Source organism: Excalfactoria chinensis, chromosome 3, assembly GCF_039878825.1.
Source record: "Excalfactoria chinensis isolate bCotChi1 chromosome 3, bCotChi1.hap2, whole genome shotgun sequence".
Lineage (NCBI taxonomy): Eukaryota > Metazoa > Chordata > Aves > Galliformes > Phasianidae > Excalfactoria > Excalfactoria chinensis.
This window is the reverse complement of record NC_092827.1, coordinates 84,149,807-84,167,141: the sequence shown is the minus strand read 5'-3', so window position 1 is coordinate 84,167,141 and position 17,335 is coordinate 84,149,807. Positions and strand designations below refer to the sequence as shown.

The 17,335-nt window shown below is 38.0% G+C and overlaps 1 protein-coding gene across 8 annotated transcripts in view; it reads left to right on the top strand.

Annotated features, from left to right (window-relative positions):
• Positions 1–17,335, top strand: part of KCNH1 (potassium voltage-gated channel subfamily H member 1) — a 174,406-nt gene that overhangs the window by 86,615 nt on the left and 70,456 nt on the right. For all 8 annotated transcript variants that reach the window (XR_011903079.1, XR_011903078.1, XR_011903077.1 and 5 more), the window contains exon 10: positions 12,757–12,953. Coding sequence is in view for 2 of the 8 variants with exons in the window: in XM_072331918.1 (XP_072188019.1) it covers positions 12,757–12,953 (197 nt within the window). In the remaining 6 variants the exon portion in view is untranslated. The remainder of the gene's footprint in view (positions 1–12,756; positions 12,954–17,335) is intronic.

Here is a 17,335-nt window from a genome sequence, read left to right as displayed (position 1 = left end):
GTTGAAACATTGAAAAGGTGATACTTATCCTTTGATTCTGTCAGGTCCTTTTGTGATAAAGTAAGTTCTCATGGTGACTTTATCCAGTACCTGTCACTTGTAGCAGCCTGGTAAAGAACTCGATAACCCTAATTACTCTGAACGCATACGTTCAACTCTAAGAGGGATGTCTACTGTAAAATGAGGGCGCTAATAATATTCAGAGTTCAGTTTTTCTCTACTTCTAAAGAGAATTGCATGTATAGCACAGCGTGAATTTTGTGTCCTGAAGAATCAAGTTTGTAATATTTTGTGCTGTACAAGAAACTAAAAAAAGATGAAAAGTAGCGGGATAACTGTTTCTTTTCTTCTGGAATCAGATTGTGAAGCTGTCTATTGAAAGTTTCCCCATACTGATGAAAGTGGTTAGCTGAACTTTTTCCCTGTTCTAGATCAGTAGGAACTGTACTTCTTCAGCATCTTGTAATGCAATAAACATTACTGAAGAATGCTGCAGGAGGTAGATGTTAGGCAGGAAATCTTGGCCTTTGCAAGTCTCAGTTTTCTTATCAGTAGAACAGTAATGATTTTTTTTTTTTTTAATTTCATTTTCAGCTAAGCTTGCTAAACATTTGATAAAAGCACACCAGATAAAACAAGGCACTGCAAGGAGAGAAAGCAAAGCCTACGTTGTGTAAGAAATGTGATTGTTGCTGAGCATTCAGTCAGAGCAGCTTATTCCATAAGTTTTGTTTACCAATCACAGCTAAGCATGGCTCAGAAGATCTGGCATGTAACAGCGAACCATGTGAGGGATTCTGTTAGGGTAATTTCAGTTAGCAGATATTACAGGGTGACTATAATCTCCTCACAGACATTCTTGGAAAAAAAAAAAAATACAGTGCATAAGTTATTTCAAGTGAATTATTTGCTCAGGTTTGGCTGTCACCGAATAAAGCAGGCTTTGCAATTTGCAGTGTAGCCTGTATCTTCTGCACAATAGAAGAATAAATTGCATCTCTAAATTACTGTGTGTGACTGTGGTGTGATATTACGTAAACCAAAGGCAATCTACACTTGATCTGTACAGTATCCAATTCATATGAAAAATTTTCAAATTCAGGAATCGTTTAGCTTTGCAGACAGGCATACAAAAGTATATTGTGTAGCCTTGGAGCATATTTTGTGCACCTGCATTGGCTCATGCAACAAGTATATTCTCAATTGAGGCTTAAGTTCTTACAAGAAAGAACTGACTTAGATTGACCTGGACTAGCAGGAGTACTGATTAAGAAGAACTTGCACAGGGGTCAGAAGTGGAAAAAAAATTTACTCTTTGGATCACCTAATATTACATTCCCTGTTAATTTCACTTAGAGACAACACAAAATAAATACATTTCAGGAAAAACCACAACATTTATATTAAAGGTTTAAAGAAATTTGTATGAAGTTGGATTTGTTGGGAGGAAAGACACATTTTTGAATTGTATCCAAAATTTCTACGGAAGAAATTACTAATGTTGATGTATTACGAATCATTGGACATGATGTGTCAAAAAAAAAATTATTCCCCTCCTCCCCAGCAAAAAAAAAGATAGAAATTTACCTTTAAGAAAGATGATTATTTGTGATTCATTCTAAAACAAGTAGTAAAGAAAGCAAGACAAGGCACTGTACCACTTTGCTTTTTTATGTTAATGTTTTGGTCAGGAGGGGAATTATGTAGAAGTGGAGTTTGGCTCGCAGGAAGCAGCATGGATGAAATACAGTGCAGTTTTATGTAGTTCTCTCTTCTTCCATTTATTCCACTGTTATTGCTTAGAAAAAGCTCCGAGATATGCTCAGCGCTTTATGGAAGACAGAGACAAATAATGCAGTCCCTGCCCTGAATAGAACTGAGTGAACTGTAGGTCATCCAGGACTTCCATTAAGAGCCTGTTTTCTACCTGACTTTGCTTTCAACTTTTCGAAGCCTTGCCCATTTGGACTGATGCTGCTTTATCCATCAGAGACTGAGTTATCTCTTTGAACTACCGCTGCTTAAAAACTTAACCATTTATTCAAATGTGGGTAAGGAAAATGGGTTATTTTGTCACTGCTGAAAAACAAATTGGGAATGTATGTGCACTTCATTTGGCAGCACTCATTTCTCTGCTTTAGATCACAATCTTCAGGCTGAGGCACTGGCCATCTGAAAACCTAGCCTTGTCACAGGCCTTTAAAAGGTAAAATTTGCTCATCCTCAGGAGAGATTTGATGGATATTAATAGAGAGAATATCTTAAAAAGATCCTCCCTGACACTTTATGATCCCAAACAAGGATCATAAGCTCTAGCTACAGCTGTATTTAAGATAAACAGGGGAAAGGTGATCATAGGAGGAGCATGAAACTAAGCTAGCCTTGCTAGTTTTTTCTTACTTTAGGGAGGTTGGAGGACCTGAACTGTCTTTTTAAAGTGCTTTTTGTATTTTTTACATTATGGAGGTCTGCGTTTCCTTAATGTTCAGCATGAGAATACAGATTGTTTTTTGAACTACAATGAGCAAGAAACTGCTAGAAGTCAGACTGAGTAGATGTTATGCTGTTGCTGCAGCTGATGTGGTACTCCTGAGGCTTCAGCCTTTTAGTCTGTGGCCCTTCTTATCTCTCCTCAGCATTGTTAGAGGAAGTACTGGTTCCTCTTTTACATCTCTAATTGCATGTGTGCATTGAAAATGTAATAAAAATAGTAAAATAAAACCATGACATAACAGCTAGCATCAAACTTCTTGTATTTTCTGGAAGCACAGTGAAGGAGAGGATATAAAGCCTTGTTAGTAAATAAATCCTATTGTGTTGATGTACAGATATCTGATCATGAATTCTAAGATCAAGATGCTTCTTAGTAGAAGGTAATCAGCTCTAACTTAGAGATTATATTCCAAGACTGAACTGAAAATCCCTCATTTATTGTGAAAATGAAGGAGGCAACAAATTCTTGGTCTGAGGTTGAATCCAATCAGTTCTTTTTAAAACTGAAATCTTTGGAGTTTCAGAAAGTGTTTCAGTAAAAGACTGAAACAAGGGATGAAAAACCTCTTCTACATGGACAGGCTGAGAAGAGAAAACTCCAAAGTGACCTGATAGCAGCATTTCAGTATCTAAAGGAGGGCTACAGGAAAGGAGACAGACTCGTTAGCAGGATCTGTTGTGATAGAACAATAGAAAATGGTTTCAAGCTTAAGGAGGGTAGATTTAGGTTAGATATAAGGAAAAAGTCATTTACAGTGAGGGTGGTGAAGCACTGGCACAGGTTACCCAGAGAGGAGGTGGATGCCTTGTCTCTGGAGGCATTCAAGGCCAGGATGGATTGGGCTCTGAACAAGCTGATCGAATTGTGATTGTGAATGTCTGTGTTCATTGCAGGGGAATTGGACTAGGTGGCCTTTAAAGGTCCCTTCCAACTCTAAGGATTCTATGATACTGAGAGAAGACGAACCTTGAAATTAGGATGGCAGACTTTTTCTATAAAGCAGTATCTTGTTCTTAAGTTTTCAGACTGCTGAAATATTTGTTGTCTAATTACTCCCGGAGGGCCTGACTACACAGCAAATCTTCTCTGTGTGAACTGTTCAAAGTTGCTGAAGTAGTCTTGATGATCCCTACAAGAGGATCATCTGTGCATATGGATGTCTTTCAGATTTGATTAGACTAGGAGCCCTTAAGCTTTTGTTTAACAATTGGAATTAAAGCCTTGAAAACCACCGTGATCCTCAAAGCTGACCAATGGATAAGAAAAATTACATTTGCTAGAAGGTTTAGTTTGAAAAGAGGAACAAATTCCCCACCCCCCAAACATTTATCCTAAGAGCAAAGCAATTTATCTCAAACTCACATCCCAGCTGTTTTGCATTTATTATGTTTTTACTATCTGTATTTGAGTCGAGAACTTTCAAAAGAATAAATTTTTCAGTAGACTTCTGGTTTAGCAAAGAAGTATTAATGACTTAAATCCCATACTGTTCCACAGTAGTGTTTAAAATGTATCTTCTAAGGACCCTGTTTAGACCGCAGCTGTTAGTATTTGTGGAAATGATGTATGATGTCAAAAGCCAGAAGAGAGCCTTATATATATATATGCTTATTTTTATAGAAGAGACTAATTACAAAATTTCTCAGATTTCAGAAATGTAGATGAGGGAAACTAGGAAGGATCCTACATAAAAGCAGGGAATCCCAGTCACATGAGCTGATTGGAAAACTGAATAGCTTTAGTGCTGTGCTGATCTATAGTCCAATGACTATCATGGTATGCCATCTGAAGGTTGTAAGATGACCTGAAAAAGGGTAAGCTTCATAATAGATTTATTAATCTACTGTCGCAGTTCAATAAGAAAATGATTGTTCCCTTTGTGCATTGTCCTATGATTTGGTTCCTGGCTGGCTTGTTCCAAGTATGCTTTTGTGCAGCTGAACACATGAATGCCTACAGTTTTGCTTGGTATGGCCACAGAGTTGGCTGAATCATAACTGACGATGGCCTCAGAAATAATGTGAAGACATTTGCCTGATACTGCTAAAATGCATTCGGTTTGTGAGTGTTTATAATTGATGGAATCAGCCAAGTACTGTATATAATTTTTTTCATATGTAAAATGGACCCAGCATTTGTATGTAAAATAAGAAAGCACATCCTTTCATGTCACTGAGTTCACCTGAGATTAATCATGACTGAAGAGATTCTTGCACTATTGAATTTTGTAGCTGGTTTGGTTCTACCCTGAACTGCACCAAACAGATTGAGTGAGCCATTTTTTGTGCTGCTTGTTCTCATTTGTTGTTGTTTTTAAACCAATAGGACTTAATGGAAATGGTTCAGATTGTTGATCTCTTTCTTTTTTTTTTTTCTTTTTTTATTTTTCCCCACACTTAAATGTGCTGTAGCTGTCCTCTAGCACACATCCCTGAGTTTTTAACCCTGTAGTACTTGTCTGCTTTGTAGCCTAATACCAACTACTCCCACAGTTTCATCTTAGTTGCAAAAAAAAAAAAATAAAAAAATGATAATGACTGTAATTGGACAGAGTGGTTAAAATGGCTGAATGCTGACTGCTATGCCTTGACTGCATTCAGTTGGAAACAGTATTGTCCCAGCACTGTATGCTTCTTAGCAAGTGTCTGTACACAAGGCATCACCTGAAAAGAGTTGAATCCTGTGCCAGAATGTAGACAGAAGATGGAAGGGTAATAATATTGGGTTTACTCTGCAGTCCTGGAAAGTGGTGGTTACCTGTGCCCTTCTTTAACACTTGTTGCAGAATCCTGCATGGAAGCAAGCAGAGATACCAGAACCACATCTACCTGCAGGTACATATGGCATAAGCATTCACCTCTACTCCTGGTATGCTTGTCGAGAAATGGCAGTTCTCTTTCAGTCCGAGTGGAGGTGGCCATGTGCTTATATCTCTCTGTATGGTGTATGATTTTTACTTTCAGCTGCAGGTAATGCAAGTGAGATAGGAAAGAAAATTAAGGGAAATTCCTAGCTCATTTGTTATGAGCTAGGAAAATCATTGCCCTCTGTAAGGACAGTTTGTATTGTTATTCCTTTTGCTGTCATTGAAGCTAAAGGAAAATGGTAAAATGTAGTAGTACATAATCATGAGAATAACATATGCAGTAACTATGTGTCAAGAATTTTTAGGCTAGACCTGACTATGTAATTTATCTCTGTTAGGGGGAAGCAGGTATATCTAATCTACTTTTTTTTTATTATTATTATTTTTATTGGATTGAGGGGGCAGGCTGCATATGATGCCCATAGACTTGCTTTTAAGATCATATGTAAGTTGGAGGAAGAGAAAATTGAATGTATCTAACACAGATCTTTTATTGTTATTTACAAAGCTATAACGTTGTCGAGATTGGAGGCTGTGGTTTTAACATGGTATTGCAGGAAGCTTGATGTGCTATGTTTTATTTTAGTGGGATATTAAATGCTCCATTTACTTTGTGTGGAGAAATTCCTGCTGATTTAATCTTATCTAATTGCAATCTTAAAGGAGCATTATAAGAACAATTGTTTGTTTTCCTCTCAATTGTTTTAGCTTACTCATCTAGCCATGAGCATTTCATTCAGATGGGGCTTGTTTCAGATTTTGGTAGGACAGATTCCATCCAGATAGGACAGTGCAATTGTAAGGGCAACTGTACCAGAGGGATGAGGGTCTATTAGAGGAAAAACAGCGGTGCAGGAATACTGTCTGTCTTAGGCCTTCTCGTTGGAAAAGTGTCTCATCTTCTCTGCAATGACGTGGAAATTGCTTCTCAGTGAGCTTGAAGATATTGGATGTTGACTGCACTGAGCTTGGTCTGCTGTCTTTTCAATGTCCCAGTGCCTGAGCAAACTCGCATTTCCCTAAACTATGTACAATTCAGAAACTGTGTGCTTTGAGGCCTGTTGATATTTAGTACCAAGTTTTTTATAAAAACAAAACAAAACAAAAAAAAAAAAAACCACAAAAAAACCCCAAAAAAACCAACTTGAATTCTTTATTTTTCCACTTGTGTTTTAAATATAAGTAAACTTTGCTTTGTGTAAAAAATACTAAGCTGCTGTGCTCTTAGATTTCAGAGGTAGATGGTGGATTATGGTTGGTATTAGAATTTTCTTAATATTTTCAAACATGGTATCTTACATCACTGCATTGTTTGTGCTGTTGAATAATACTGTGATACAAACAAAGGTTTTCTTTGGAAAGGAGTGGTTGAAATTAAAATCCAGCTTTATCATCAGTAGTTCTGTTGTGCTCTTTGTCTTGTTTAAAGCTGGTTCATTTGGGTTGACATACATAGGCAGATTGGACAAGTTGCATGTTTCTGTGAAATGATTCAGTGAGCATAAACTGAAGGAATGACTGTATAAATCTGATTTCCTCAATGCCTGCCCAACCACATTATTAGCAAAGAAACTGGAAGTGAAGATCATGCTAAAATTTAATAGACACCATTTAACTGTGACATATAAGAGATCTACATTAATGTGAAATTTTAATTTCATGGGAGACGTAGAAGCAACATGAAAACTTTTTGTTGTGAAGTATACGTTCATTTCAAATAATGATTTTTTAGAGAGAGTTCCTTATTCCTGTAGTCAAGCTATTTGGAAGATAAAGTATGGCTTGTCATCAGGAGTTGATTGTTTTGAGAACTCTGCCAGACACTGTCTGTTCAGAGTCTAGTTTCCAGCAGAGCATTAAAAGTAGAAATTAATATGAAAAAGCCATTGTGCTCTAGTGCATAATTTCTAGATAGAAATGATGGACTGTGCATGCATTGGAAACACAGGTTTGTAAAACACCTGATTAATGTTCTCCTGGAATACATGGGGAGAAGGGGACTCACTATGCATAGAAGCTTCAGTGGTAAACTTGGCACTACAAATTATATTTTTCTATGACTGCTTGATTTATTATGTCAAATTAATGCAACTTTGCATGACTTTTGCTACTTTTAGTTTAACACCACCATGTGTGAAAGAAGGGCCCCCTTTGAAGGCATTAATGCCTTGCAGGTTCCTGGCAACAGTGGCTCATTGGCAGCCAGTGTTGAGATATGGTGGAGGTGAGACTCCAGCATGTTTATGGATATGGAGAATTTGGAAGGCTTGCTCACCACAGTTGTATACACTTGTATACCTCTCTCCAAAGAGAGGTGTGAAGAGAAGACAAACAATTAAATCTACAAGTATTCATGGAGCGCTTGCATGCTTTCCTTCATTGTCTACAGGTTTCAAAATACTTTTCTTTTTTTCAGAGGTATGCTTCAAATTGTTTATTCTGGAGGGCAAAATTCAATTCTTTAAACTCTTGTGAAAGCTTTTGTCTGAAATTGAAAAGAAAATTCATATGTGAGGGCTTTAACTTAAGCTTCAAGCAACAGCTATAACATAAATCCTGTTTCTAAGTCATTGGATAGGAACTGCAAGGATGCTGCAATATGATCCTCACGTAGGGTTTTTGAAGTAATGCTTTTTGTGCAGTGGCAACACGTACTGTGCTATATATATATTTTTCCCGTTACTTAGCAAATGCAAATAAATTCAAGTACATTTGATGACTCGTTATTTGAACTGGCAACTTCTGAGCTTGGTACAAACTTGTCTTTATTACAGTTTTTTATGGTAACTATTAAAAAGCAAGTAAGGGTGAATGATTCTGATGCAGCCTCCTGGCTTTTAGTGAGGAAATCTTGTAGAGCCCAGTTAACATTTTAAAGCTGTTCTTCTTATCACATTAGGTCAAATATTGACATATAATCCATACTCTATTTGCAGAGACAAACACAATAGTAACAATAGAAGTTGTGGCTGTAACTAATTCATAGTAGCTTTTCTTCCAGTCCTTTGAAAAAAGTACTTTCCTTTTTTTCTTGTATAATAACAATTCATTCGATTGTATAGCAAGCTAACTACAGAACTGATGCCAATCTGTGTTTTAAAGCATGTACAGATACAGTGTTTCCATTCGTGCACCTGGCAAGTCACTGAAGGTACACTCTTGATTTTCTTAAGAAAATCTAAAGTAGCAGATCACTTCCATGCATCACTTTCTTCTGGCTCCAATGTCTTGGAGCGCCAAGCTACTGACTATGCAGTGGCTGATGGATCGCACACATGGGGACGCAACACTGGGACACAAACTGTGTGCTCCACCTTGATGCCAAACTGTAGCTCTGGTTCTTCTAGCTGACAGTTATTCTTTGCCTAAAACCACGTTCTATCCGTAAGAAAATTTATTTTTGCTGTGATGCACTTTGGGAAGCAGTGCTAGGAATCTACATATGCAGATGCTGCAGCTGCAGTGGAAGGCTGATTAACAGTATTTGCTGACACCAGATTTCCAAGATAACTCAGTTCTGCAATGAGCAGTGTTTGGTTCTTCTGGCTTGTGTTGGGTTTGCTGAGACTGTCAGATCACAGTTCTACTGTTCAGCATACTGATGAAGGCAAGTCTGGAGGGGACCTGAGCCCAACTGGTATCAGCTGCTGTAGCAACTATTACTATTGATTTGAGAGTGATTCTGAGATTACTACTTTGGTTGATGTTCTGAAAATCCTTGGAAAGTATACCATGACTTGGAAGATGTTTAATATACAAATTCCTGTCCTCTTCTCCCTACCCAGCACCTGTTACCTACATCACACCAAAACTGTACCATGACACTGAGACATCTAGAGCCAGGAAATGATATAATTATTTTGTCAGTCAAGATATTCCAAATGATGATTTGTGAATAGTGTGGAGTATCTTCTGTTTGCGTTGTTCTGTTAGGCACATCATGGCAGTTTGGCTCATAAAGTGTGAATACAGTTCTGTTCCTGAACAGAATCAGAAAAATACTAGACTAAGTTGCAATATTTAGATCTTCATTCTGAGTGCTGCTTTTAGGAGGCAGATTGGATGTGGATCTTTTGCCTGACTCTGGCTGAATTTGCAATGGTAACAGAGAAATTCTAATTTCACTTTAAGATGAACATCAAATGTGATGTAAAGACAAGGGAAGAATAAGGTGCTGGTTATAGAATCACCCAGGTTGGAAAAGACCTCAAAAATCATCAAGTCCAACCACAGCCTAACCATAGTATCCTAACTCTAACAACCCTCTGTTAAATCATATCTTTGAGTACCACATCCAAACAGCTCTTAAATGCATCCAGGTATGGTGACTCAACCACCTCCCTGGGGAGCCTATTCCAATGTTTAACTACCCTTTCTGTAAAGAAGTGTTTTCTAACCTACCTTGGTGCAACTTGAGGCATTTCCCCTCGTCCTGTCACCAGTGAGAAGAAACTTGCCCCGCTCTCACTGTAAGCACCCTTCAGATACTGGAAGAGAGTGATAAGGTTTCCTCTCAGCCTCCTTTTCCCCAGACTAAACAGCCCCAGCTCCCTCAGCCTCTCCTCAGAGGGTTGATTTTTCCAAGCCCTTCACAAGCCTCATTGCCCAATGAAATATATGAAATAATTCTTTAGAGTTTAAATATATCAGGGTTTGGGGACTTGTTATGAAAATTAAACAAGTAAATATAAAAGGCAGAAAACTCTGGTTTTCCAGTGCAGGCTGCTCTGAGAGTGAAAAGGTCCTCAGCCCAGAACAGGGCAAATAAATGATTAATAGTGGAAGCTTAGATCATCCGCTTTAAGCATGATTGATAGGTAGTGTTCCTGGCAAATGTCTGGAATTCTGTGAGCTGGGAATGAGAAATGCAAAGTACTGACAAACAAATGGCCATCTGCATTTCCCTGGCTTTTTAATCTTTCTTCAAGGTGAGATGTATAAAGCTTGGAGTTACGTAGAAAAGGAGGGTTTTGACTCAGGTTCTCTAGTGATGTCCTACACTTTACCCAATACAGTTTGATGAGTGAAAAGATAAAATCTAACTTGTGCGTTATTTCATTTCCTATGTACACAGAGCAGCTCCATAATGTTTGTAGTTGCATTGTACTAATTAGATTTCATGCTGCTATGGGGCAGTAGCATAATTATTGTGTCTTTTTATGATACAAACACTTCTCTGGAGAGATTAAGAAATAGCCCCAGAAACAAGCTGGAATGTCTCTCCTTTATGCTTGGACTATCTGCTCTGACTGCTGCTCATCAGTGACAGCACATTTCTATACTTGACAGTTTCCAGAGTGTTAATTAAAACAGTTGTTTAGCTAATTGCCTGGAAGATTCCAAGTAAAAGCATATTTATTCTGAAGGCAAACAATCAATTTTTACCTAGTGAAGCATATCAATTTTTATAGTGCATAAAAGTCTTTTCATTTCAATTTTGAATATATTGTGTGTTTGCCTGCCGAAATGCTTTGTGGAAGATGTTCTATTTTAACTGTGTGGAAGCTATTTTTGTAGGCCATTTTTAAGGCATCTACTGAAAAAAGCATATACTTAAATAATTGAAAACATGAAAAGTCAGTGCCATTAAAAAATGAAAAGTCTCTTACTGCAGTGACCTGTTGGGCTACCACCATGTTTCCTGATACACAACCTTTGTAGTATTGCTAGATATTGGTACTGCCTTGCGTAAAGGGACAGTGGTAGAAAGGATGCGATTATGGTGCTTTTGCCTAACTCTGTGGGAAAAAATGTGTTTAGATAGATTCAGTGTCTATATGCATTTGAAATTGAAAGGCAGTCTACACTGTCTTAAAGCATTCAGGGGAAAACCGGTCCCTGGCAGGTGGAATGCACAGGCATCTGTGGAGGACTGGGGGCACATCAGCATGAAGTCCAGCTTATTGTGCTATGTTGTAGTGTGTCACCAGGATGAATAGCTTCTCATGGAAGAGATCATGTGAAGGTGGAAGTACAGCTCAAGGGCTGGCATGAATGATCTGGGTCAAATTTAGAAGGCTTCTTGACCATTTTGTTTATGATATTTCCTATGTAGACTTTTATGCTTGACTACTTATTTAGGGGAAAAACCTAGAAAGACCACTAATATGTATCTTGATGCTTTGGCTTTAAGAATGACTACAGGCAAATGAGTACTTTGTACAAGAAAGGAATAACCAGCCCTAGCACAACTCGGTGGACATTATGAACATACTTCTTCTGTTGCTCTGTCTTAGAGATTTGGAGTAGTGATATAACACTGTAGAGATTTAAAAGAAGAATACCATTCAAAACAAATGTTGGCACTCATTATCAAGAGAACATCTGAATATTGTTATTTTGTTAGCATTGTATTTTGGAAAACAGAAAAAAACCCAACCAAACAACTGACTATTACTCTGGAAAATAGCTTGTTAACTTTCTCCTGAACACTATTCTTTCTGCCCAGCATGAGGCAGGATGTAACTAGTGAAATCCTCCCTGGGGACTGCACTTTGGGCAGACTTTGGAATACCTACTATGTGTTATAGTGCCCAGATGGGGGCAGATATTCCTCAGTCAGGATTTCATTGGTTTTCCCCAGGCTATTAGAGATGGCTACACAGGAACATTTGTGAGAAGGTTATAAGGAAACGGTGTATTTTCTGTCTTCCTGTAAATAACAACTGAATATTCTTGTCAGTATTATATTGATGGTAACTCACTTGTACTCATGTTCTTTTCAACAACTCTGTTACCTTAAACTTCTACTGTATTATATGGGTGCACAGCACACACAGCTACTGGAATATTCTTTTTGAGACTCTTACCAGTCGGAAAGCACTACAGAGATTTGCTCTGTCATGCTGTTGTAAAGATGAACTTTTCTTCCAATGAAGAACAAAATAGGCCCAACTTACTTTAATAATGATGTATAATACCGTTTTGTTACAACCTATAACTAAACTGAGTTTATTAACACAACAGTGCTAATAAAGTGGTTAGCCAGATTAAGAAAACTCAGCAACTTGTGAGGAACAAATCTTTTGCACGTCAGTTACAAGAAGAAATGGAAAATGGATTTCCTCTCAATTAAACTCTTTTAAAGTAATAGGAAGAGAACATGAACCAAAACTGAAGTGTTTTTCTTGACTGTAAGAGAAGAATCTTTAGTGATGTTTGAAGGGAAATTCTTACATGGAAACACTTTTTGACCATGATTGTTGTAATTAATGAAAATACAGCAAAAAAGGTTATCAGTGGAATATTTGAAAGACCTTGTTTTCCAGCCAGAATTTGTTCTGAGCGCATAAAATGGAAGAACTGTGACTTCCTAGGTGAGATGTATGCTCTTTAATATTTTTGGCAGAAATAACACTATTATTGAAGGCAATGCTGCATCTTTTTTTTTTTCTAGGCAAAGGAGATGTTTTTGGTGATGTCTTCTGGAAGGAATCTACCCTTGCTCAGTCCTGTGCAAATGTAAGGGCTTTGACCTACTGTGATCTTCATGTGATTAAGAGAGATGCCTTGCAGAAAGTGCTGGAGTTCTATACAGCCTTTTCACACTCCTTCTCCAGAAATCTCATTTTGACTTACAACTTGAGAAAAAGAGTAAGTAGCTTTGATTTAACACACTATATAAATGATCGCTTCTAAGCTTGTATGAAAACCCAAATTGGCTTGAAATCTGACATTCTTCATCGCCGCCTTTGGAAGATGTTCTTTCAGACCTCGCCTCAGAGACATGGCTAGCATATAGAGTCAAAAGGCCATATGCGTTTATTGGAGTGCTAGCTTTAAAGGAAGCTGGATTACGTGTATGTGAAAGTCTCATTTCTGTGAAGTGAACAGATTTGAGCATAATTGCAATCTGTTATGTTCTTTTAATGAAACAGAGCTAACTATTTTGTAAAGCAGCTAAAAAGACATTAGGTGTGTTGCCTGAAGTTACAAGGAAGATGGAAGAGAAAGTATGAAATCTAATTATGTAGAATAAAAATCAACTGCAATCACAATGGGAAAGTAATATGAACTTGTCTGATTCTATCAAGATTTATATCCTTCAGTGACAATCAGATTTTGGAATTACTTTGCCTACCTAATTAATGCTTCCATTTTCTTATCCTTGATACTTTCTCTGTCTCAATTTCTTCCTGTATGCCATTTCAAAGTATTTTGTCAAACATGAATCATCATAACCTAATATTCCATTTTAAATTCTGTGAATTTTAATTCTTCAGTGAACCACTGCTGTAGAAATTTATTAAGATCATAGTAGGTGTAATTCAGTTGCTATGATATTATGATGCAGCAAAGAAGGCAACAGCATTACACTGAAAAGAAATAAGTTGGATCAGCTGTACTTGTTTTAAAAGAATATTGTGATAAAAGAATACTTGGAATTAGCTGAAGAAATACATTTGATAGGAGATTCTTTGTTCCTAAAAACTGTCCTTCGTGGTAACTTCTGGGTGCCAAGTAAGTCCTAGATAATTATACCTGAAAAAATGCAAACAGTTTCATTTCTGAAGTCTGTTGTGGAAAATTAACCTTAAAGCCTAGAGTATTATTATTATAATTTTTTAACCTAGCACTAGCCCACTGAAGTTAAATTAGTGTGCTAATGTTTTTTTTATCTGTGTATGTTAACAGTATCAGCAAATTTAGCTTTTCAGTATTGAGAAACAAAGTAATTATTATCTCCATTTTGGTTAAATGAATCAAAGCTTTGGTGATATATGTATTTGAAACTAAGAAGCAAAATCATAATGGAAGATTTCCATTGACAGAGTGCTTTGTCAAATGATCTTGAGTTCCTGCAGGACAAGGAAAATATCTATAGCTGCAAGGAAACTGAGGCACACATCCTGATTAAAACCCAACTAATGTGAGATTCTAATAATGTGAGAAATAAATCAGTATTGAGTCCTCTTTAGCACCTGTATCACTGACACTGGCATGATTTAAAATAGCACTAGGGGTACTTACTGTAAGGTGATCTAGGAATGTGTACCTTTGTGGGTTTTTCTTTGATGTTGTTGTTTTCAAACATCAGTAAAAATCATGAACTTTTTGGCACAGAAGGGCCAACTTCCTTGATGCAGGCAGTGAGGCTGGCAGGGGCACATAATTTAGGCTTTGCTCTGAGCCAGAAGTTCCAATTTTAGAATTGAGTGCTTGCTCCAGAAGTGACGCTCTTTCCCTCCATGTTCATTAGCTTAGTTTTTTCCCAGCCCATCTTACTTTTAAACCACACCGCTCCTGTGCAGTCAGTTTTCTTTACAAAATGTTCCTAGTAAAAAGGTACATCTTACGACAGCAATTTCCATCCAGTTATTCAAATAATTGGATTTTAATTGAGTTGCAGTCAGCAGAAAAGTGACAGTGATTGATAGTAGAAGTGAGAGCTTGATGGTTCTAGGTTAGCAGACTGAAAAGTTAATTCTTTTATTGAGAAAAGACCGATTGCAATCAGAATGCAAATGTTAAATAAAGTAAATAGCGTATGCTTTTGGAAATGCAGAGAAGGTTTGGTACTTTAGAGGCTGGGGAAAATGCACATAAGAAGGCAGCTTTTTAGAGTTTGGAATTTAATCTGGTTTAAATGTGAATCTTGTATAGAAATAGCTCCCTGGCTTGTTGCTTCTAGCACTCCTCCTGGTCTATTTCTGAAGATGGAATTTTGCAGAATTCAGATGAACTGGTATCTTTGCGAATTACGTTTGTGATGTACTGCATATCCTTCAGGATATAAATATCAGAATTGCCCTTTTCATTTCGATAAACAGTTTCATCTCCGACTCCACAAGTGTTGAGCTAGCTTAAGGTTATATTCAATGTATTCATTTAAAAATTATATTCATAACAATTCCAAACAAATGGAAAAGGAACTTTGGTTGTGGGCTTTTTTTTTTTTTTTTTTCCCTGTAGGATCTCTCAGGTGTATTTTCTTCTGAGGCATCCCCATCTTCAGGGTGCAATATGCCTTAACTTGGCCATGGTGCTGTCCTGTTGCATATGGCAGGGTGCTTTTTAGCTAGCTTTTGCCTAGCTTTAGTGACTTTTAGCACTATGTTGCCATGTTCATGGCTTCTCCTTGGTTGCTGGGTCTCCCCCTGAAGAGATGGGTCACTCTGGCCTATAGCAGTGCCAGGGGAGCAGCGTCCCCGACAGGTACTGGATCTGCTTGCTAATGACTGTGACAGAAAGAGGCATCTATGCAGGCATTTAATGTATCAAAACCTTAGCTCACTCGGGTGCCAGATTTAGGCTGCGTAAAAAGCTTTTTCCCTTTTCTGGGCCTTTCCTCCATTCCTTGTTGCTGCTTTCCCTATTGATCTTGAGTATGCTTCCACCTGCATGCTGCATTTACACCCTCCTAGCTATTGTTGCCTGTCAGGTCTGAGGACTGCCTGGCAGAGGGAGACACCTCCAGTGCTCTGTTCCTGCTATGCTATGGCTGTCATTGTGCCAAGAAGTTTCCTTTCGCTCACTTTCTCAGCAGTCACCAGTGGAATATCCTCCTTCCTGAAACTGTCAGTCTGTTGTCAGGTGACTCCCTGAGCAGTTTCCTCAGGCGGCTGAAATCCCCCACAAAGTTATTAGCTGTCTGGTTACCTCTGTCTGGAACTCAGACTTAGGAAGCTTATTTTTCCTAAAGGAGAAGAAGAGAAAGGAGGCCTTTAATTAACTCCTTCCTCTGCCAGTCATTGAAATTTTGATGTAAGTGGAAGCAGGGGGAGAGGCAGCTGCTACTTCTGTGGCTCCAGCATCTTAAGAGACTGAAACTGCAGTCCATGGCTGCAGGTGGCTGTGTCAGACTCAAGGGTTTTGCAGCTGAAAGGAAGCTGACAGCAAATTTCTCAGTGTGTGTCCTACTCTAAGAATGCTGTGAAATTAAAGCAGGTTAATGTTTTTTTCTCTTTGGAATTTCAGAATGGAACTGTAGTGTAGATACTTGAGACGAGTGACAAAATCATCTTTTTGGAGGCTGTGCTGGGCAAAAGATAAGTATTATAGATTTGGAGGGCAGCAGGCTGAATGGAGATCTATTTTTCCCCTACAAATACTTAAGCACTTCTGGATTTCCATCCTGGAGTTCACAGCTCCTGGTTAGATGATCCATAAGAAGCTTGCATGATAGCTGCTTTGTGTCTTGCTTAGAATGAGGCACCTTCTGTAGAAAGGTGAAGGGTCCCAGACAGCATTTGTAAGTGTTCTGGTATAGGCAGATGTTTCTTTCCATGTCTAGCAGCTTTGTGACCAATATTTACTCTTACTGAGTAGCACCACAGTCTATTTGCTCAGTTCATTCTGCTGCATAAATGATATTATAGCTCAAATGATCCTGCAAGCTACATAAAAGAGAGAATTCTTATACATAATTTATTAAGCTGAGATTTCTCCAGTAAACCATTTTAGCCCAGATAGAGATTAAATGACTAATTCTGAGTATTTTGGAGCATTGTGATAGAAGGCAACCAGAAGTTAAAATTCGTGTTCTGGAATAAAAGGGAGTTCAGTGGGATGTAGGTACATTATTTGGGATTTTGCAAGACTGAAAGAAGTGTCAAAGAGAACTGCATTTTTACAAAGCAAGCGTTTCTTAGTGATTTGAAACCAGAGCTCCTGCTCAGAAGTTATGTCTTGAGACAGCAGTGATTACAGCGGTGATTGCAAGTGTAGTCTGTCTCTGTGTTGATGTAAGGTTGCCTTTGTGCATTTAGTGGTGTGCATATTCCGTGCAATCCCAACTGTGCCAGGGGAAAGGATTCCCACCATCTCTTCCTACAAGCAGTTTTAAAATATAGTTGTTCTTTCCTATTCAGCATTAGCTTCATCTTTCTTCCCTTTAATAATGTAAGCTCTAACTGGAGAGAAGACCTCTCTTAGGTCAGACATTTCAGCAAGGAATGCTTCAAACCTTCATTTTAAATCTCTCAGGGACTGGCAGCAAGTTGTTTTCAAAGACGCAATCCATGGCCTTGTATTTC